The sequence below is a fragment of the Petaurus breviceps genome, unplaced genomic scaffold (assembly GCF_028583685.1).
Source record: "Petaurus breviceps papuanus isolate PSGF00001 unplaced genomic scaffold, PetGlider_PUasm1.0 90654, whole genome shotgun sequence".
Lineage (NCBI taxonomy): Eukaryota > Metazoa > Chordata > Mammalia > Diprotodontia > Petauridae > Petaurus > Petaurus breviceps.
Window position 1 is genome coordinate 2,526,598 of NW_027187301.1, and position 23,889 is coordinate 2,550,486.

General features: G+C 40.7%; 1 protein-coding gene across 6 annotated transcripts in view; it reads right to left on the reverse strand.

Moving 5' to 3' along the window:
- MYLK (myosin light chain kinase) overlaps positions 1-23,889 on the reverse strand; it is a 449,378-nt gene that overhangs the window by 185,491 nt on the left and 239,998 nt on the right. For all 6 annotated transcript variants that reach the window (XM_069064950.1, XM_069064948.1, XM_069064951.1 and 3 more), the window contains 6 exons: positions 22,739-22,787; positions 22,077-22,239; positions 16,916-17,081; positions 10,502-10,520; positions 5,858-6,405; positions 5,205-5,411 (listed from right to left, as the gene is read on the reverse strand). In XM_069064950.1, coding sequence (XP_068921051.1) covers positions 5,205-5,411; positions 5,858-6,405; positions 10,502-10,520; positions 16,916-17,081; positions 22,077-22,239; positions 22,739-22,787 — 1,152 coding nt within the window. The remainder of the gene's footprint in view (positions 1-5,204; positions 5,412-5,857; positions 6,406-10,501; positions 10,521-16,915; positions 17,082-22,076; positions 22,240-22,738; positions 22,788-23,889) is intronic.

Here is a 23,889-nt window from a genome sequence, read left to right on the forward strand (position 1 = left end):
CCAGTTAATTCCCTGAGCTGTGTTCTAGATGACCTGGTGGATACAGTGCCAGACTTAAGAGTTAGGAAGACTCATCTTTCTGAGTTCAAATCCAGCCTCAGACACTTACTAGCTATGTGACCCTGGGCAAGTTACATAACCCAATTTGCCTCAATTTCCTCATCTGTAAAATGAGCTGGAGAAGGAAATGGCAAACCACGCCAGTATCTTTGCCAAGAAAACCCCAAATGGGGTCATGAAGAGTCAGACATGACGAAAGAAGTGTCTCTATTCCTTACATCCCAATAGAACTTTGCATCCTTCTTCCATTCATACTCCTGGACCATATTCTTTTCAGTCTGTCTTCTCATAATAGCATTTCTATACATTTCTTTGAGTCTTCTATAGCATCTGCCAGGAGGCACCACTGAGTACATTGATTATGAATAAGTCATTGAGTCAATCAGTCAACAAGTATTGATGAGGCACTTACTACTTGTCAGGCACAGTGCTAAAGAGTGGGATACAAATACAAGGAAAAAGAAAGAGTCCTGCTCTCAAGGAGCTCACAGTTTAATAGAGGAAGATAACACGTAAAAGGAGAGCTAGAAAGGGGGATAAATAGATGAAGATGTACTCTAGAGTTGGCAAAACTCTGTTGGTGTGAAGTTGTTACACTTTATTTGTCCATCTCAGCAGTTTCTATCTCTCTCTGTATTCTATCTATTCAATTAGCTTCCCATCTTGAAAACTGTTCTAGTCTAGCCTCAAGAAAAAGAAAGTTGATGGAGTGAAAAAAGGACAGAGGGCCTGGATTCAAGTCTTACTTCTGATACTCATGACCTGTGTGACCTTAGGCAAGTCATTTCACTTACTTTGGCTGCCCTATCTGTTTAGTGAGAAGGTTAGACTAGATGGCTTCTGAGGTCTTTTCCAATTTAGACCTAGGGTTCTATGGTGGTGGTCAGCTAGGTGGCACAGTAGATAGAGCGCTGGGTCTGGAGACTTCCTGAATTCAAATTTGACCTCAGATACTTGCTAGCTATGTGACCCTGGGCAAGTCACTTAACCCTGTTTGTCTCAGTTTCCTTATCTGTAAAAATGAGCTAGAGATGGAAACAATGAACTACTTAGTATCTTTGCCATGAAAACCCCAAGTGGGGTCATGAAGAGTTGGAAACAACTGAAAATGACTGAACAACAATCATATGATGACATAGTGAATATGACATTGGTCTTGGAGTCAGGAAGACCTAGATTAAAATCCTGCTTCAGATACTTACTAGCAGTGGCAAATACACCTCTCTTTTTTTTTGAGGGGGGAAGGTAGGGCACTTGGGGTAAAGTAACTTGTCCAAGGTCACATGGCTAGTAATTGTTAAGTGTCTGAGGCTGCATTTGAACTCAGGTCCTCCTGACTCCAGGGTCAGTGCTCTATTCACTGTGCCACCTAGCCGCCCCAAATACACTTTTCTATGCTTCAATTTCTTCAGCTATAAAATGAGATGGCTGGACTCAATGACCTCTAAGGTCCTTTCTAGTTCTAAATCAATAATTCTGTGATCCCAGAATGCTATAACAAGTGATCTGAGTGACATGACTTGAGTGCCTCAAAAAAGGCACATTCTGTTTCATGAGACTGATAGTCAACTCATGGAAGTCATTACTCTAAGAAGGGGAACAGGCTGAAAATATAAATAGATTCAAAAACGTTTCAATAAATTCATGGATGACAGAGCCAAAATAGGAAACAGGGTTGCTTAGGGACAAGTTCTTATCCTTTGAGGCTGACTTCTAAGAGGACAACCTTTCCTTGTGTGTCAGACCCAGGACACAAAGCTGTACAGACCAGTGATGTGCCCCACAATTGCAACTTTCTCCCTGAACTCTCTGACTATTACTATTTTGTTCCAAAGATAAATAAGACACTTTTGGGGTAGGTACAACATTTAGATAAGATGTGATCCCTGAACTCAATGATAGACTCATTACAGCCTATTAGCACAGAATAGAATAATATACAAAACACAGACCACTATAATATGGAATATTACAAGAACACAAAATTATAGATTTAGATCTAGAATGAACCATGTTGTTTTTGGTCATTTTTCAGTCATTTCCAACTTACGGTGACCCCATTTGGGGTTTTCTTGGCAAAGATACAGGAATGTCTGGCCATTTCCTTCTCCAGCTCATTTTACAGATGAGGAAAGTGAGGTAGATGGGGTTAAGTGACTTGCCCAGGATCACACAGCTAGTACATGTTTGGGGCCAGATTTGAACTCAGGAACATGGGTCTTCTTGATTCCAAGTCCAGTGTTCTATCTACTGAGTCACCTAGCTATCCCAGAATGGACCACAGAGGCCACCTATTCAAAGTCCCTCATTTTATAAGTGATGAATCTGAAGCCCAGAAGTCACATGCCTGCCCCAACATCATGCACATAGTAAGCCAAGCTGGGGTCTCAACCTAGATACAAGATGAAGTGCTATTACCAATGGAGTAGGGAGGAAATCAAGGAAAGCTTCATGAAGTAAATGGCCCAATTGGAACTGGGCTTAAAGGGTGAGTAGGAAATGAACAAATGAAGAGGGAGGGAGAAGTATTCCAGGTATAGGGAAGAGTGTAAAATTTAGCTGGACTACAGAAGCCATAGGGACAAATATTGAGATGAGATAGGAAAGGGAGGATGGCACCAGACTGTAGGGGTCATGGATGGTAGGGAAAGGAGAGTGTTCCTTGGAAGACAATCAAGATCCATTGAAGATTTCTGAGCAAAGGAGTGATTTGATCATTTCTATGCATAATCCATTCTCCACAGAATGGAAAATGGAATTGAGTAAGTGCAAAGGTGGAAAGATGTTAGGAAAATGTTGCAGCAACTTAAGTGGCCATACTAGTGTAGTGGGAATGGGAATACAAAGGAGGGCACTGTAGTTATAGACCACAAGCACCACTTGGATATGAGAGTCAAGAAAGAGAGAAGACTCAAAGTTTTAAGAGTCAATTCGTCAAATATAGGAGAAATACGAGTTGTAATTCAGCAAATAGAAATAGTGAGGTCAGAAGGAGAACCAGATTTGGGGGTGGGCAATACAGTGAGTTAGGTTTGTACACGTTCAGTTTGAGGGACTAAGTAGCACGTGGAGGTTGAGATGTCTTGTAGGTAGATGGAGATGAACATCTGGAAGGAGGGGGCAGTCAGGACTTCAGATGGAGATTTGGCAGTCATTTGAATAGATGTAATAACTGAAGACATGGTACTAAATGAAACTGCCAAGAGAAAGGGGAGCCAAGGACAGAAGGTGTCCTGTCGGTGCTGTGTTTTCAAAGTCAATGGAGGAGAGAGTGGACAATAAGATGAACTGGTGCAGAGGATAAAAATATCATAGGTTTTGAGCTGGAAGGGACCTTAGAGGTCACTGAGTCCCAACACCCTGATTTTACAGATGAGGAAACTGAGTCACAGAAAGGCTAATTAACTTGCTCTTGATTGTGCCACTAGTAAAAGAATGGAGTAGGATGAAGATTGAAAAAGTGGCTCTTGGGTTTGGTGATTAAGAGGTCACTGGTGACATTTTAGAGAGTAGTCTCAGATTGATGCGAGTGGCAGCCAGTTTGGTGAAGCAGAGAGGTCCACTGGAGAGTGCTTGAGCTGGAGTCAGAGGATGTTCACATAGGGCTTCTTCTATTTACTACCTGTATGACTTTATCATCTCACTCTTCTTTGCCTCATTGCTCTCATGAATAAAACAAAAAGGTGGCTAGGTGGTGCAGTGAATAGAGCACCAGCCCTGGAGTCAGGAGGACCTGAGCTCAAATCTGGCTTCAGACACTTAACACTTACTAGTTGTATGACCTTGGGCAAGTCACTTAACCCAAATTGCCCTGCCTTCCCCCTTCCAAAAAGCAATCAAACAAGAAAGGAAGGAAGGAAGGAAGGAAGGAAGGAAGGAAGGAAGGAAGGAAGGAAGGAAGGAAGGAAGGAAGGAAGGAAGGAAGGAAGGAAGGAAGGAAGGAAGGAAAGAAAGAAGGAAGGAAGGAAGGAAGGAAGGAAGGAAGGAAGGAAAGAAGGAAGGAAGGAAGGAAGGAAGGAAGGAAGGAAGGAAGGAAGAAAGAAAGGTTAGACTAACATGAGACCTAAGATGTCTTTTCATTCTAAATCTATGATCCTATACTTATAAGAGAATGAACCAAGGCTGAGTGGATGAAGAAGTTTTCAAGAATTGGAGCTGTGCAGAAGAGGAGAGGGAAGCCAAAGGGAGGGCTCTCATGGGGTAAGAAGGAGTGTGGGAGTGATTGAAGGTACATGAAGAAGAGAGAAAGAATGATTATTAGAGAAAAGGCTTGGTTAAACTGGAGAAGGCAGGATAGAATGGAATCAAAGGCACATGCAGAAAGATTAGCCTCAATGACTCTTTTCTGTGACCAGTGGGAAGATGAAGAACATGAGGAACAAGGCTGAGTTTTCAGGAGCAGAGGAGGGCACTTATTTGGGCTTATGTTGAGTGGCCTTGATCTTAATGAAATAGGAGGTTATCTCATGTCATGAAGATTCCTAGGCAGGGATAAGGACACAACCTGAAGAAAAAGAGGAAAGGTCTTAGAGTAATCATTATGGAAAATGAGATGGAGAGCTCATGGGAGGATATGTGTATGTCTGACATGTATGTGTGTTACGTGGAAAAATTTACTCTATTTGTAGGTCTAACTCCCAAAGCAATGGCTTTGATATATGGGATACAGTGTTCAAAGTGAGACTGAAAAGCAATGCAAAGAGATACAGTTCCCCATATTCTCCCAACCCCCTCCTCATATCATGCAACTTAAAAGAAGACACATATAGTTAATCCTCAGTCACCTTAAGCAAGTCACTTAAAGACTCTAAATTCTCTCATCTATAAAATGAGGAAACTAGAATAGGTGGTCTTTAAGATTCCGTTTCTAAGTCTGTGATTTTATAATCTGTGCATATAGAATGGAATTGTTCTAGAATGGAGACGATTCCCCTACCCCTCAAAAACTTTCTATTTGGCCTTGGGATACCACGAAAGATGTTTCTGCAGTAGGTTCATCTTCCCAATTAAAGTCCCTGACTTCACAGAAAGTGATGGGGGAAGGAGGCAGAGATAAAAGAAATATCATGTGGCATCTGCCAGGTGAATCATCTCCCCATAGAGAATTAGGAGGCAGCTAACTGCATATGAAGAGATACACTCACTTCTGACTGTCAGCATCCACCGGCTGGTCACACGACCCTTGCTGTTGTAGGCCATGCAGCTGTAGCTGCCACTGTCTTCCATCTGAGCCTTCTGGAGGCACAAGCAATGGGTAGCATTTTCATCTTCATATATCTGGATCCCTCCACTTTCTGTCAGAAGAGTATTGTCCCGGAACCATTCCACAGTTGGCTTTGGAGTCCCTGAAACTACAGGAATAGGTAAGGGCATGTAGAAACCATAGAATAGTGTCAATGGCTGGGGGTGGGATAGATGAGTAAGGCAAGGAGAGCCCAAATCCTAATGATCAAATCACTGCTACCTCTCTCTACAATGCCTTTTATCCCAATGAATGTCACATGCCATCTCCTTTTCTCAGCATCCTTTTCCCAGTGGTAATTTATTGTGAAGTATTTCTGAGGACAAGTACCATGAAACTTTTTTGTTAGATTGGGAAATCCTCAGGCCTCAATGGATTAAGTATTCCTTGAAATTGGAGACTAGATCTCTTTGCCCTTGTGATTCTTCCTAGTATACCCATGGTTCTGAAGGACCCCAAAGAACTTGGAATACCAGGGAATAAATGGAACTAATAGAGGAAACTATTACACCCAAAGGAAACAGGTCTGGGTTCCATGATCATTGTCTTACTCACCCTGACTTCTGAATTTGACTTCTTCACCTTCCTGGATTTCCTGACTTTCAGGCTGTGTCAAGAATTGGGGGGACCCCCCAAGGATGTTGTTTCTTCGGTTTTCGAGAGTGATTTTCTTGGTTGCTATTTTGGTTTCTAGCTCCTGACTCTTGGAATCAAGTTCTTTTGATAAAGGAGATGCTGTAGGATGAGTTGTGGACATCTTCTTTCCTTCCACTTGAAGCGGGAGGTTGCCCATGGTTTGTGGCTTGGTTTCAGCAGGGGCTCTTACAGACTGCAGGATGATAGTGCTCGATGTCTTCTGGAGGACTGGAGCCTCTGGGACTTTCTCCTTCAGCTTGTAGCGGGGTTCTGCACAAGACTCACTCAGGGACTGAGGTTGTCTATGTGTTCTTTCATTGTCTCTGGAGAACCTTCTTGGGAGGTCTGAGTGATTTTGACTCTCATCTACACTCTCTAGACCACTCAGTTGGGAATGTTTTGAGATTTTGTCAGCTGTCACCTTCTTAGTCTCTGAACTTTCAGCTACAACTGCATTCAAGGGGTATCTGTGGGCAGGGACAAAGAGGGAATTAATTGATTTAGAGAATAAAAGAATCAGCAGGACACTTATGGACATTATTCATCACAAAGTCAGAATCCAGGGACAGTAAAACCCCATGAAGTCAAAAAGAGTTAGCACCAAGACATCCTTCTCCCCCAGAAGTTGTGTTTTAAGGGAATGTGGTAAAATGAATAATAATCACTAAAATGAACTAGTCTTGAGAACCACAGAAAGTATTAAATAATAAGATTATTAAAAATTAAGTATTAAATAATTATTAATTTAATAAATTAGTATTAACTAAGTTAAGTATATAATTAAGTATTAAATAATAAAAGCATTAAATAAGATTATTAAATAACAATAAAGATTATTTAATAATAAATTAAATCATTATTATAAATAATAATGGTTTTATAAATAATGATATTTACATAGCTCTTTAAGATCTGCATATATTACTCATTTGATACTCACAACAACCCTGTGAGGCAGGTGCTATTATTATACCCATTTTACAGATGAGGGAACTGAGACTGAGAAAAGTTAAGTGATCTGCCCAGGGTCATGTAGCTAGTAAGAGTCCTACCTAGGAACAGAACTCAGGTTTTTCTGACTCCAATATGCTATCCATTGTACCACCTAGCTGTCAAAGGATAGAAGAGATCTTAGAGATCATTTATTGCAACAAACTTATTTTCCAGATTATAAAAACTGAAGCCCGCATAAAGTAAAAATTACTTGGGATCACTTGGCTTATAAGGTACAGGGACTGTGATTTGAACTCAGGTCCTGTAGCTCTCAAGTTTGGTACTTTATCCACTATCATGTCTCAGATATGATCTCCTCAGCCTTGAGAAAAGGAGAATGATGAGGTTATTTGACCTTACAATTTCTCCTGAAATGATCAAGAAAGTATTTCTGGTGGAGAGGAGTTTGGTCCTGAATATTAAGCAAAGACTTCTGCCAGAGTCTCACTCCAATCTCTCGATGACAGTGATCTGGGTTCTTAAAGGCCATGCCAGGGAACATGAGCTCTAGAAGGCCACCATCACCTCACACCTGGACAAAAGCCAAAAGCCTGCTGGTGGGTCTCCGTGCCTCACACATCAGCCCTCTCTAAGCCGTCTTTCACTCAGCCACCAAAGGGACTGTCCTATAGTGCAGGTCCAACCACATCACTACCCCCTCCTAACTCAATAAACTTCAGTGGCTCCCTAATGCCTTCAGAAGAACCAAATACAAAATTCTGTTTGGTGTTCAAAACCCTTCGTGACCTCGTCCTCTCCTTTCCAATTTTCTTGCATCTTACTCCTATTCTAGTGACATAGACCTGGCTGCTGCATCTTTTACATCCAGGCATTTTCTCTGGCTGTCCCTCATGTCTGGAATGCTGCATTCCCTCCTCATCTTCACCTTCTGGCTTCCTTAAAGTCCCAATTAAAATCCTATTTTCTATAGAAAGCTTTTCTTAAGCCCTCCTAATTCTAGTGGCTTTCTCTCTTATTTATCCTTTATATATTGTACATATATTTTTTTTTACTTGTTGCCTCTCCCATTAGATTGTGAGCTCCTTGTGGACAGAGGACTATCTTTCACCTCTTTTTTTTGTACCCCCTAGTGCTTTGCATAGTGCCTGGTGCATAGTAGGAACTTAATAAATGTTTATTGGCTGGCTGACTGACTTTCCAAGTGGAAAAAGACCACGAAGCCCTACTCATTGATATTCTGGGTGTTTGTCAATGGAGGTTGAATTTAATTTTCAAATTTGGAGAGGCTTATCACATGGATCTTGGTCAACAGGTGACAAATGGTTTTGGTCACAGTAATCCATGAAGATCATATAAAAAGAGATAGTTGGACAAGATGGCTTCTGAGGTCCCTTCTAGTACTAGACCTATGATCCTATAATCTCCTTGATTATGAAGGGTTATAACCCAAATTGGTAGAAGCAATATTCACAGGAAGTTATTACTAAAGGAGAGAAGAAAGCAACTTCAAAAAAATGACCCATATTATCGGATGCTTTTAGCAAAGATGGAAGTAGAAGGGAGATTAGCAGGAAGCATCAAGAATAAAACAAAGGGGTCATGTTTTACTGTTAAAACCCTGTACCACATGGTCCTCTCCTACCCTCCCCTGCCAGTCTTCTTACATTTTACTCTCTACCATGTTTACGTGCCTAATTGATGATCTTTACAAAGATCGCTCCATCCTCAGGCTTGGGGCTTTTGTTCTAGCTCTCCTCTGTGCCTGGAATGCTCTCCCTGCCCACCTCTGGTTCCTCATTTCCCCAGCCTCCTTCAAGACTTGGTTCACCTTTTACAGGGGGCCTTCCATGATCTGTCTTCACACCCATTCCTGCCTCCAGTTACTGCTAGTATTTTCTCTCTGAGATGTCCTTCAATTTACATGGAAGTGTGTGCATATGTATATATGCTGTGGGTATCTGTATATGTATGTATGCATTTATATATTATATGTTAAGATATATAGTCAATAAGAACAAACTATATAATAAGGACAATAAGCAAATAACTATATATATGTATGTATATGCCTTGGGGGTATATATGTGTATATATGTATATATACACACTACATATAGCTGTATATATTAAAATGTATACAGTAAGGACAAACTCTACAATAAGGACAATGTGCAAAAGACTACAGATATATGTGTATGTACATGCACACAGAAAACAAGAACTGTGTGCCTTTTTTTGGTAGCCCTAGTGGTGAGCATAGGACCTGGAACAAAGGCAGTGCATGATAAATACTTGTTGACTAACAATAAAGTGTTCAACCATTTTTCATGGTGATGCAGGGAAGAAGTAGCATTTTTGAATAAACTCCCAATCATTTTTATGGGTCTGGAATGTATTAGGTCACCATCATTTCTCTTCCTTGTGAGGCCAGGCTCATTTCCTGAACAGAGGAAAGAGCTCCCAGAAACAGTCTGAAGAAGGTAAGAGGGGACTTGAATTGAATTTACATTCTCTACATAGACATCAGAAGTTGACAATTCTCAGATCCAATATCTTCTCAAAGTATTCTTGCTCTGTGACTACAACTGTGTGGGAGAAATTGTTCCTGTGACTACAATTATGTGGGAGAAAAAAGAACTGAAGAAAACAATAAAGGGAAATGTTATACTAGGAAATCATTTTCAGTGTATAGGTAAGAAAACAGGAAGAAAGATGTGGGTTCAAATTCAGGTTTTGCCACTGTAGGTAGGGCTTTGGTAATTTAACCTCTCTGAGGCTCAGTTTCCTCACGTGTAAAATGAGGATTATGATACTTACCTGACATATCTAAAGAATGTTGTAAAGGTCAATGAAAATAGTTCAATTGAAAGCACTCAGCAACCATAAAGTGACATAAAAATGTCAATGATAATTCTTAGCTCACACAGATATATTATTATTACTATTACTAGTATATTAAACAGTGATAATTTTAGAGCAGACCTTAATGCTATTCCCTTTCCTTTTTTAGCTAATTTTTCCTGGTATGTTTTTGAAAATTTTTTATTTAAAATTTTGAGTTCCAAAATTATTCCCTCCCTTCCTCCTACCCCTCCTTCCTAAGATAGTAAACAACTGGCTACAGGTTATACATGTGCAATTATGTAAAACATTTTTCCCTATTAGTCATTTTGTATAAGACTCAAAAAAAGAAAAGAATGAAAGAAAGTGAAAAATAGCATGCTTCAGTCTGTATTCAATCAATATCAGTTCTGTCTCTGTAGGGAGATAGTGTGCTTCATTATTAGTCCTTTGGGATGGTCTTGGATCATTGTATTGTTGAGAATAGCTAAGTCATTCATAATTCTTCATCAAACAACAAACTGTGTACAATGTTCTCCCGGTTCTGTTCACTTCACTTTGCATCCATTCATCTAAGTCTTTCCAGGTTTTTCTGAAATCATCCTGCTTGTCATTTCTTATAGCACAATAATATTCCCTTATAATCATGTATCACAGCTTGTTTAGCCATTCCTCAATTTATGGGCATCCCTTTGATTTCCAATTCTTAGCCACCACAAAAAAGATTAGCTCATTTTAATGATTCAATAACATGAAATTCAAACATACCTATTTGTCTTCTCTGTACCTGGAAAAAGAAGAGGGAAAGGGATAAGTGACTGTTAATGTAGCATCTTCCAAACCAAAGATAAAACAAGGCCCCTTTGACTTTTACACAGTACTTTAACATCCCCAAACACTTTGCCCTTCCTTTACCCACTCTAGTTAAACAGTCCTAACTCTTATTCTCTCAGTGCTCTGACTTTTTTTTAGGGTTAATGCCCCTGAGAGGCATCATATGAGAGGTGGTAGAGAATAGGCCCCAGAATCTGGAAGATCCAGGTTCAAGCCCTGACCCCGACACACTTTAAGGCAAGTGACCCTAGGTAAGACATTTGTTCAGTGTCTCGAAGCAACTCATTGAGACAAGAAGTTGCACACTTGCCCCTCTGTAGTAGTCAAGGGGGTATACCTTACAAGGAGTTCCCTATACTTTGCAAATCACAGGTCCTGATTCTCATCTAATTCTAGATGGATGGACTGATGGGGGCATAATGGGTTGACTTCACCAGAAAATATCTACATTTTCGTAGGTACCTATGATACTTTAACTTACGGGAGGGAGAATCTTTTTGTATTGAGGGTCAGTGATATCCAAAAAAAGACAGCAATTAATTTTCAATCTCATGTTCACAGACAAACCTAACATGTCAGTAACATGAAAAATAGCAGAAATCATAAAATTGCCTCAGTAGATGTGGGAAGATAATAAACAAAATACCTATTGATCCTTAAGATTATGGAAAAAATACACATGGAAGGTCTCTTTCTTAACACGATAAAGAATATGCTGTATTCAAAGCAAAAAACAAAAATTATAAATAACAAAGAGGGGCTAACGTCATCCCTCTTAAAAGTATGCCTAGGAATTTCCTTGTTAATTATTCCTATTTATAGCTATAAAGAAATATATTTAAACTTTATTGTAGTCTTCTGGGGGTGGTTGGGGGGAGGGGAAAAAAGAACAAAGTAAAAAAGTGCACAGCCGAGAACAAAAGAAAACCTACAAGGAAGCAAGAAAAGATGAACAATTATCAACACAATGAGCTTTTTTTTTTGTCTTTTTGGAGGGGGGGAAGAAGAGCAATTGGGGTTAAGTGACTTGGCCAAGGTCACAAAGCTAGTAACTGTTAAGTGTCTGAGGCCGAATTTGAACTCAAGTTTGAACTCAGGTCTTCCTGACTCAAGGGCCAGTGCTCTATTCACTGTGCCACCTAGCTGCCCCTCATATAACCTTTCTTAAAATGAAAATTTTTGTTACATATTTGGAAACCTCTCATGTTCTGCTATGCACATGATATGCTTTTTTTCCTTTCTAACTTTGTTTTTAAGTTCTAATATTTAAGTTTATGAAATGTTTTTGTTTCTTTTATCTATTTTATATTTGTGTTCTGGCATTTGAATCTAAAATAAAATTTTGAAGAAAAAAAATGATAGAGTTGGACTAAAAAAAGGGAGGGGGGGCACCTAGGTGGCACTGGCCTTGGAGTCAGAAGTACCTGAGTTCAAATCTAGCTTCAGACGCTTGACACACTTACTAGCTGTGTGACCTTGGGCAAGTCACTTAACCCCAATTACCTTGTCTTTCCCCCTCCAAAAGAGAGAGGGAGAGACAGAGAGAGAGAGAGAGAGAGAGAGAGAGAGAGAGAGAGAGACAGAGAGACAGAGAGAGAGACAGAGAGAGAGACAGAGAGAGAGAGAGAGACAGAGAGACAGAGAGAGACAGAGAGAGACAGAGAGAGACAGAGACAGAGACAGAGAGACAGAGACAGAGAGAGAGAGACAGAGAGGGAGAGACAGAGAGAAAGAGACAGAGAGAGAGAGAGAGACAGAGAGAGAGAGAGACAGACACAGAGAGAAATATAGTTTATAACAATTAGACAAGAAAAATAAATAAAAAGAAAAAAAACCAAAAAGGCAAAAAATAAGTACATTACTTTTTATATATAACCTAATTTTATACCTAGATAATCCAAGAAAAAGAACAAAAAAGTTATCAAATATAGAAAATTGAAATACCAAGAAATAAGACAAAATCTCTAAATATCATATTTCCATATACTAGTGATATACAGCTAGAAAATATGCAAAGATATAATCTATTCACCATGTCAAATTAATTAATGAAATAAAAGATGCATTAATTTTTAATGCTTAATAAAGAGCTATATAAATACTTTGAGGTTAGCTGGGAAAACTAACCAGAATAAAGATAAATTAGTTTAAGTTAATGCAGAAATTAACTGCAATGCCAATTAAAGGCCTTGTATATGCTATATAATTTGACAAATTAATATTGAAATATACCTGGAAGAATAAGCAGACATGAACATGAAGAACATACATAATATATGCTTATGTACACCTCAATGCATAGAAATTTATGGGTAAATGTATATATGCATCTCTATAGACACAAACTACAGCTTTCTAAAATGCTATAAAGCCACAGACTCTCAAGCGAGGTGCTTTCCTGCTGTCTGTCTCATTTTCCTGATCTATAAAATAATGAAAATAATAGCACCTGCCTCTCCAAGTTGTTGTGAGGCTAAAGTGAGATATTTGTAAAGCACTCTGCAAACTTTAAAGCATTACATATATGCAATTATTGTTAACATTGTTATATATAGGGTATACCAAAAGTCTTATTGAAGTTTTATGTTATTAAACGCTTAAAACTGTACCAAGATTTCTGAGAAATCTTGTATCATATGAATGTATTTGTATCATGTATATAATGTACATTATATGTATATAAATAATATGTCTATATTTTGTTCTTCAGTCATTTCAGTCATGTCTGACTCTTTGTAACTCCATTTGGGGTTTTCTTGACAAAGATACTGCAGTGGTTTGCCATTTCCTTTTCCAGTTCATTTTACAGATGAGGAAACTGAGATAAACAGGGTTAAGTGATTTGACCAAGGTCACATAGCTATTAAATCTGAGGTCAGATTTGAACTCAGGTAGATGAGTTTTCCTGACTCCAGGTCTGGTACTCAAGCTACTGCACCACTTAGCTGTCCCGAGATGTGTGCATGTATGTTTATATATGTATATATGTGTGTGTGTATAATATTTTAAAGTTATATTCAAAGAGTACCAGAGAGTCAGGTAGAAAAGAACTAGGCTATGAAGGACTTTGAATGCCAAAGCAAAACATTTTGTGTTTATTCCTGGTGGCAACAGGGAAGGACTGGAGTTTATTGAGTAGGGGAGATGACATGATCATTATTGTGAATTGTGAAATCAATTATTGTGAACCACTAAGATGAAAGGGTCTGATCAGTTTTTTGACTCTTATTGTGTATGGCCATAACTAAATTTAAAAAAAAATATTTTTCCCAATTTTATGGCAAATAAGATGGTACTTCAAAGTTGTTTTAATTTTTTTGCTTATTGGAGGAGGAAGGCAGGGCAATTGGGGTTAAGTGACTTGTTCAAGGTCACACAAGCTAGTAATTGTGTCAAATGTCTGAGGCCAGATTTAAACTCAGGTCTTCCTGACTCCAGGGCCGGTGTTCTATTCACTGCCCTCATTTTAATTTAAAAAAAAAAAAAGGATCATAGATTTAGAGTTGATAGGGTCTTCAGTCACCATCTACTCCAGATTCTCTATTTTATAAGTAAGGAAATTGCAGTTAAGGAAAGTTACGTGATTCCTTGATGACACACATGCAATAATGGTCAGAGGTGGGATTTGAACCCAGGTATTCTGACTACAAAGCCAGTACCATTGCCACTGTACCAGAAAGAACATGGAGTCTGCAAACTATAGGCTGGTGACCTTGACCTTGACTCTTAGCAAAATTCTAGAGCATATGATGAAAGTTATGTTAACATTGAGAAGAAGCAGTGATTACAAAGGAAAAGCTGGGTTTTGTCAAGAATAGCTCATGTCAAATTAAGTTAATATCCTCTTTCCTTAGAGTCACTAGGCTATCAAACCAGAAGAATGTTGTAGATGCAGTTTATCTAGGTTTTACCAAGGCATTTGACAAAACCTTTCACTAATTCTGGGGACAAAATGGCCCAGACCACAGTTCAATTAGTCAGATTTGGAGTGGGCTGAATAACTGGACCCAAAAGGCAGTCACTCTTTCTCTCCTTTGCTAGATCTTGTCCAGATTGTGTCCTCTAATCGCAGAACCTCAGTTTTGTCCTCTTTTCTTCTCCCTCTCTACTACCTCACTTGGTAATCCCATAATTTAATTATCATCTCAATGCTGATGATCCTCAAATCTACCTTTCTTGCCATGACCTCTCCATTGACTTCCAATCCCCTGTGTCTAACTGCCTTTCAGACTGGATGTCCATTATTCCTCTTAAACTCAACATATCCAAAACAGAACTCAGTATCTTTTCTCTAAACCCTGTGCCCCCACTTACCTTCCCTGTTACTGCGGAGGGTAACGAATGCCTTTTTCCTCGTCCCTCTGGCTCTCTGCCTAGGACTCATCCTGGATTTGTCACTATTTCTCACTCCCTATATCCACTCTGTTGCCAAGACCTGTCAAATTCACCTTTGCAATATCTCTCCAATATACCCCCTTCTCTCCTCTGAAACTGCCACGATTCTGGTGTAGTCCCTTATCATCTCATGCCATGATTATTGCAATAGCCTGCTGGTGCATCTGCCTCACTGACTCAGGTCTCTCCTCACTCCAGTTCATCTTCCAAGAAAGAAATTTTCCTAAAACATAATAATGATCGTGTCATCTCCACTACTCAATAAACTCCAGTTCCTCCCTGTTGCCACCAGGAACAAACACAAAATATTTTGCTTTGGCATTCAAAGTCCTTCATAGCCTAGTTCTTTTCTACCTGATTCTCTGGAACTCTTTAATCCAGCAACACTGTTCCATGAACAAGACATTCCATCTCTAGGCTCTGGATATCTTCTGGCTGTCTCTAATGCCTGGAATACTCTCCCTCTTTCGCTCCGACTATTGATCTCTCTGGTTTTCTTTAAGTCCCAACTAAAGTCACATCTTTTACTGGAAGCCTTCCCCAATCTCTAATTCTAGAACCTTCCCTCTATTATTTACTTCCCATTTATCCTGTATATAATTTGAATTGTATGGATTTGTGTGCTTGTAGGCTTCCCTATTAGATTGTAAGCTCCTTGAGGGCAGAGCCTATCTTCTGCCTCTTTTTATATGCCTAACATTTAACACAGTGCCTGGCACAAAATAAGCATTTAATAAATGTTTATTGAATTGAAATGATGTCAATCTAGAAATAGATGCTTTGGAAAGAACACTACATTTAGATTCAAAGGCTTTGAATTTGAAATCACATTTCAGCATTGCCACTGACCAGCCATATGACTTTGGGTAAATCACTTAACCTATCTGGGCCTTTATTTCCTTCCCTGTAAAATACATGGATTGGACTGGGTGACTCCTAAAGTCCCTTCTAGCCCTAATAATAATAATAATAGTTAGTATTTGTATAGCAATTTGAAATTTGCAAAGCACTTTACAAATATTATTTCACTTTATCCTCACAACAACCCTGAAAAGTAGGTATGATTATTATTTTCATTTTATAGATGAGGAAAGCAAGGAAGGAAGTAAACAGAAATAAAGGAATACGATTGCACCCATGGGGGAAGCAGGGGTCAAGGTGACTTTTTGTTTTAACCAAGACGATGGGGAATTTTTTTGCATGCTTGAAGGTATAGGGGAAAGGAATGGTGGGGGTGGGGAGTCAAGATAGAACACAGCAGAGAGGAAGACTATACATGTCAAATCTTTCAAGCATGGGAACCACCAGGATTAAGGGGTCCAGATGAAGCAGTTACCTTTATAGAGGAAGTGGGGCATTTCTTACTCAGGAATGCAGGGAAAATGATCTTTAACAAGTCTTTAAACCTAAGGTCTCTCATCTTTGAGAAGGACTAGGTGGCTCCTAGGTCCCTTTCTAGTGCTAAAACAGAGTTGGGTTGAAGTAGGAAGGGGAGATAAAGGTGGATGCTTAAGGTGGTTGGCTCTCATCTCAGAGAAACAGGAGTTGATTCATTAGACAAGATGGAAGTAAAATGGGAGTGAGATTAGGGAGGGAGACCAAAGAGCTTCTGAAGAATAGCTGTTGTAGTGTTTGGTTACAAAATCAACAAGAAGCGAATAGAAGGAGTAACAGTTCAGATTAAGTAGAACAGGTCCTTAGAGTAGGCCAGGCCTATAAAGTTTTGCTGCTTCTTCTAATAGACAGTGGAAGTAGGTCTGGGCATAGGAGAAGTGGTATCCTGCAAACCATGGCTATCTACCTTGCCTGTGACTAATACCAACCCTATAAATATATACATGCATGGGTGCATACATCAAGGAATGAATGAGTGATTCCAGTGGTCTTCTCCCTGGAGTCCAGCAGTATCTGGAAGGAGTTAATCCCCAGTCCCTATGCCATCTTGGACCATACCTTGGATGATGAGTTCTGAAGACATGGATGCTTTCCCTGCTACATTCACTGCTATGCATGTGTAGACACCCACATCAGACTGCTGTACCTCCTGGATCTCCAACACCTGCACCCCAGTCTTCTCAAGCATATGGATACGGGAAGTTGGCTCCAGTGGGACCTCCCCCTGTGTGTGTGTAGGAATGAGATATCTAGATAACAGAACAAATCCCTCTCAATCTAAATTCTTGGCCTCTTCTCCCAAGGCACAAGCAGGAATTATCTACTTAAACACCAGAGCAATCCTTGAGTCAAATACCACATCAGGTCAAAGACCAAAGCATGAAGCCAAAGTGTCTTCTGATCTGGGGTACCACCAGAATTTTCAGAGGCTAGTCTTCAGACACTCTATAGTAAATAATAAATAGTCAACAAACATTTATTAAGCACCTACTATATGCCTGGGGCTGTGTTAAACCTAGCAACAGGCAACTAGGAGGAATGACAAATAAGACTTGGAATCTGGGTGACCAAGGTTCGAATCCTACTCAGACATTAATTTAGTTGTGTGACTCTAGACAAGTCACTTGTCTCTGTTGTGTATGTCATCTCCAGTCTAACCTGTGTACATAATTGATTGCATGTCATCTTGCCTGTTAGATTATGAACGTCTGGAGACCTGGAATTGTCTTCTGCACAGGGTCTGACACATAGTAGGTACTTAGCAAATTTTTATTGACTGACTTATTAACTTCTTTCAGCCTCAGTTTCCTCATCAGCAAAATGGGGATAATAACAGCACCTGCTTCAAAGGATTTGGGAGTGATAAAATGAGATAATGCAAGTAGAGTGTTTTCCAAATCTTTCCATAGCTATGATGATGATGATGAGACTGATTTATCACCTCCTTTAGCAAGAGCAATCACTTCCATTGAGCGTTTCTCTGTGCAGCACTGTACAAGTAACCCATAGTGACCCCACCCTCCGCAGGCTTCCAGTCTAAACTAGCAACTCCACATAATTCAGAAACATATTCCATTAGAGGTGCAAGGACTGTTGGGATACTGTTTAATCTAATCCCTTCATTTCATTAATGAGAAAGATGAGGGTTGCAGAGGTCGAGTGACTAGCGAGCCGCCAAATCTCACCATGCATACAAGCCATGCATGCACTTACCTTCGTTGTCTTCCAAGTAATAGCACAGGCAACACTTTCAAGGAGGTGAAATCAGTCAGTCCTTGATGCCCTCCCCTCCAAAGGCACCCAATCACACTGAGCCTGCCTTCCTTGACCCTGACTCTCAGCTGCCTTCACCACCCAAGGCTTGTCCCTGTCTTCTTCATCATTGGAACCGACCAGTTTCACATCCAAAGGGCTTGAAGTAACAACTTACTACTCAGGTAGGGACAAAAGCCATGATAATGAGTAAGGTTTAGAGTCCTGGTATATCAAAGCTGGAAAATGTTTTAGAGATGATAAATTCTAAAATTTTCATTGGACAGAGGAGGAAGCTGAGGCAGAGAGAGGTTCAATATTTTGCTCAGTCACCCAAAAGGTTAGGCCTACATGAAACTGGTACTAGGACCCAAGGTTCTTAATTCTCAATGTAGTGCTCTTTTCATTACGTAACATGTATATTTTTAAATATAAATTGGGGTGGCTAGGTGGCACAGTGAATAGAGCACCGGCCCTGGAGTCAGGAAGACCTGAGTTCAAATCTGGCCTCAGACACTTAACACAAAACACTAGCCATGTGACCTTGGGCAAGTCACTTAACCCCAATTGCCCTCCTTCCCCCCTCCAAAAAGCAAATAAATATTAAATTAAAAAATTTTAATGTGTATTTAAAAATTTTAACATTTTAAAAGGCCTTCCAGGGTCAAGGTGCTGGCTTCTGAAGTCTGATTTGTGATTCTTGTAATAATATTACAGGTGGGGAAGGCACATTTGAGCAGAAAGTGGCCTTTCAGAACCCACTTCTTGCCTCATACTCTGCCTATGTCAATCCTGACACTGCCTCGAAAAGATATATATCCTCAATCTAACTAAGATGTACATTTCTGCTTTGAGACTAATAGTGTCTTGGCTTGCTGTTTCTAATCTGCTTTCAGGGTATATTATGCCCCTGCTCCCCACCAATGTGCATACCCTAGGCTGGGAATCTTGCTAAGGGGAAGCAGTGGCAGCTGTCACTCATCCTGAGAAGAGAAAAGCATTTGGTATTTTTGGTAATGTGGCTGCTATGACACAGCAAGATCCCTGGATGGAGGACCTCTCTCCAAACATGGATTTAAGCTTCATTAATCCCAGGTTTGCACCAACCTCCCACGTCAGTTCCCAGAAAAAAAGAAAAAAAAAAAAAAGAAAAATCTTTTCTGTGCCCCAAGGCCACTGCTGACAGTGGTAATGAATTTCATATCCTTTCTTGGAAATGGGTCAAGGCTGTGGGAAGTATGTGTGTGAGTGTATGTGAGCGTGTTTGCATGCATGTGGGAAAGTGACACTGATTCTCTTGTTTTCTCCTTCCCTCAAGTCTTTCTTGAAGAGCGTTCAGCCAAACAAGGCAGAAGCCCAATGGTCATTCTAAATCACATGTGGCTGTTAGACTTGATATAGGACATCTCTGTGGTAAGCTGGGCAGCCAAGAGATTCTAGGAGGAGCAGGAAGAACAGGAGTAGCTCGTTCCAATACTATCCACCAGGTGCCGGAGGGCTACGCCACCTGGACACAGTGAACGGTAAAAATGAACAAGGGCCACAGAACACGAAGGTCAGGATTCAAAGACAATTGAAGCTTGCGACAAAAGCGAAGAAAAGTAGAAGATGACCAAGTCAGGGAGCAGCCTCCCAGAGGATAATCTCCCATTCCTGACTTACAGCTAATGGTAGCTAGATGGTGTAGAGGACAGAACAACAGGCCCTGGGGATAGAAACGCAGTGAATGCAACAATCAGGGGGACCTGAGTTCAAACGCTGCCTCATACTCCCTAGCTATGTGATTCTAGAAAAATGCCTTCCCCTGGGGTTGTGAGTATGGAATAAGATGAAATACAGAAAGTAAACCTTAATGTATTTCATAAATGTTAGGCATTATTATTAGTTTTCTAGATATCACAAATCAACATAAATTGAGGTGAAAATGCAGAAGCCCTAGGGCATAGCAGAAAAAGATTAGACTTGGAACAGGGAGGGAGCTTTTGAGTCTCAGTTCCCAAACTAACTAGATTAAGTGTCTCTGAAGAAAACATAGGTATGAAGTAGGTCACAGTGGAAGTGGTATGCTGGGAAAAGTGCTGTGGCCGGATCTGAGTTTTCTGGGTCCGGGGGCTCCTCTACTACAAAAGTCTTGTGTGATGTTGCACAAAGCAATTCCCCTCTCTGAGCGCCCATTTCCTCACCTATAAAACAATGACCTCTAAAGGCTTCCAAGTAGAAGATTCTAATTAGAGGGTTGTTGTAATTGAAAAAAAAAAAAGTAAAACCAAAAAACACTTCATAAAAATAAGGAATTAGATAAGTCTGAGCTCCATACACATATGTCAACCTTAGTGGAGAAGGAACCGACCATCCCACCAATACCAACTATTGACCAATTGTCACTGAGAAGCAGCTAAACCCAAGAACCCTGGGAAAGCCTGTGCTGCCCAGACTGTACCAGGAAGGCTCCCACAGTCATCATCCACGAAGCAACCCTTGTGGAGATGTGACTTGTCAGCTCTGCAGGTGAGGCAGCTTCCGCAGACCCAGAAAAGAAGGTTCTTGTGCCCCTTAAGTCTTTGGCACTGTCAAGTGGTTGAATTATCAGAAACAAATATGGTTTCATCAATGGAAATGGCATTAAAGAAGATGCACTATTTCCTACTTTGCTACTGTACTTCCAAGGACTACTGTGCTTTTAAAATCATTGGATTTGCAGCTGACGTCTTCTAATGTGTGATCTCTCCCTATCAAGCTGTTAACCTCTTGAGACAAAGGGCTGCCTTACTGCGGTATTTGTATACCCAGTACTTAGCACAATGCTTTACATATAGTAAGCACTTAATAAATAAATGCTTTTCCATCCGTCCATCAGTCCGTCCATCCATCCATTCATTCATTCATTCATTCATTCATCCATCCATTCATTCATTCATGTACCACCACAAGGAAGCTATGATTTACTTCCCTGAAGAATCTCATCACCAGGGTGAATGACCAACAAGATCAGCTTGAGATTGGAACCTAGAACCAAGGGCTTTCCCAGAGATAAGGGAAGGCCTGCTTAATTTGAGATTAAGTGGATGGGGGAAGTAACATTAAGACCCAGATGGAATTTGTACCAATGTCAATAAATATTTACTAAACACTTACTATGTACCAGGCACTGTGCTATTATTCCAAAGCAGTGGAATGAGTTCTGAAGCTAAGCCAGAGAACCTGAGTTGTGAAATTCCAGCTCTTTTACTTAATATTCAAGTGACTTTGGCTAATTCGCTCAACCTTTCTGGGCCTCAGTTTCTTCATGTATAAAATGAGGGGGTTGGAGCGGCTAGGTGGTACAGTGAATAGAGCACTGGTCCTGGAGTCAGGAGGACCTGAGTTCAAGTCCGGCCTCAGACACTTAACACAAAAACTAGCTGTGTGACCTTAGGCAAGTCACTTAACTCCAATTGCCCTCCAAAAAAAAAATGAGGGGGTTGGACTAGATGCCCCTAAGGTCCCTTTCAGCTCTAAGCAATGTTGAATGCTCAGGGGAAAGGAAGTTGGGTTGGGTAGGGTGTGAACCTTTAGGTGTAATACAATAATCATAATGAAGGAGATGCCATGGTATTTATTTCCCAATGGAAATGACCGTTGATAAAAAGCAGGCACTTGATTGCTAAGTCATAAATAATGCTAAACTGAAAAGGAAGAATGGTTATAATCCAGAGGTCTGCAGCTAATCGGGAGTTTTGTGATGAGTAGGGCCTTGTGGCTTGGGAGTTTTAGACAGATTGATTTAGGGGTATGATTCATGTGAAGCTCATTCTCCCTGCTTGGGAGACAGGGAGTAAGGGTGGACTGGATCAATGAATTATAAACCCTTATAGACCGTCCTTGTGGATCCCAAACAGCAGGGTGGCAGGTCTGTACCCATCCACAAGGTCTCACACTGACCTGCTGGGTCTCTAAGGCCTTGGACCACAGTCTAGTCATTCCTTACCTTCAGCCAGGTGACCTGGGGCTGGGGGCGGCCAGTGATCTTGCAGGAGAAGCGACCAGTTTGTCCCTCTCTCGCCACCACCCTGCTGAGCTTAGTAGCAAATCTGGGAGGGCTCTCTCCCCAGATGCTTGGCAGATTATCAGTGGGGGCTGCCAGCCTGCCCCTGGAAGGCAATCAGGACACAATTAGCTCTGGCTTGCATTATAAAGCTATTGAGATTCCAGTCCTCCTGCTTCCATTTCCTTCTCAAAGCTCTGAATCTTCTCTTGTGCCCAAGCTGCTCTATGGGGAAGGGCATAGAAATAGGACTCCTTTACTGGGCTCTCTCAGGTTCTCTGCTTTCTAGGCTAACTCCTTGCTTTTGTCTTGGGTCTATTTCATTGTGTGCAGGTATGTGAGAAAACTATGTGAGTTCAATGGCTAAATTCAATGGCTTACTCTGTCTCCTAAAAAAAGAGACCAAGAAAAGACTATTGCTGTCTTAGGGTGAAATGATACTCAGATCAGAGACATTAACTAAATTAGAACCACTGTCACGCCCTCTTCCCCATTGCACTCACCCTAATTATTGTACATGCAACATCCCAGGTTTATTATTCAAATCAACAAAGGAAGCATTGTGCAGTTCCCACTCAGTCACCCCCCAATCTGTTGACACTCACCCTAGGGCCTTGGCACCAGAAGGCTCTCTATACGTCTTCCCAGAGCTTCCTGCAAATAGGAGACCAAACAAGAAAGGTTAAGGGTGTTGGTCCATCCTACAGACTTTGATCAAAGTAGGGGAAGGAGGTCTAAACACAAGGGCTGGAGTTAATTCTTTAGAATTAATTTGTGGCTGTGGCAATCCGGCACCTGCCCCTTAAATAAACCAGTTGGGTTCACACACTAAATGCCATCTCCCATCTCTTTTTGCTCAGACTGCCCTTCATATCTGAGCATTTCTACTGATGTCCTCCAGGGATGCCTGGAATTCTCTCTGTCTCCTGGCTTCTCTGGTTTCTTCAAGTCCCCAGCTAAAATCCCACCTTCTGTGAGAAGCTTCTCCTAACTTCCTTAATGTTAGTGCCTTCCTGCCTTCCACTGATTGTCTCTCTTTTAGCTTCATTATATCTGTTTGCACATAGTCTGTATGTTGTCTGTCCCATTAGTCTGTGAGGTCCTTGAAAGCAGCCCTTCTTTGTATCCCTGGCCCTTGGCAAAGCATGCCTGGCATACAACAGACACTTAATAAATGCTAATTAACTGAGTGACTAGCATGCACTCCCTCCTCAGCTCTATCTCCTTAGAATCCCTAGTCTGAAACTCCGCTCCAATGCCAAAACCTTCGACAGACCTTTCCAGATCAACCAGGCTGCTAGTGCCTTCCCCCAAGTCCCCTTACAAACAAAACAAAACTGACTCGTACCAATTTTGCATATGTTCTGTACATATTTAAATGCGACCATGTTATCTCCTTCATAGAAAATAATAAATTCCTTGAGGGTGGTTATAATACATACTTGCTGATTGCCTGACTGTTTAAGGTCAAGGCTGAGGGGGGTATAGGGCTGGACACAAGAGGATGAGAAATATGTAACTCTCTACATGAATTTGGACTGTCGTCAAATAATGTGAAAAGTTATACTCTGCTTCCACCGAGGGAAAACACACACACACACACACACACACACACACACACACACACACACACAGACAAAGACAGAGAGTGAGACAGAGATGAAGACAAACAGAGAGAGACAGAGAGACAGGAAGGAAGGAAGGAAGGAAGGAAGGAAGGAAGGAAGGAAGGAAGGAAGGAAGGAAGGAAGGAAGG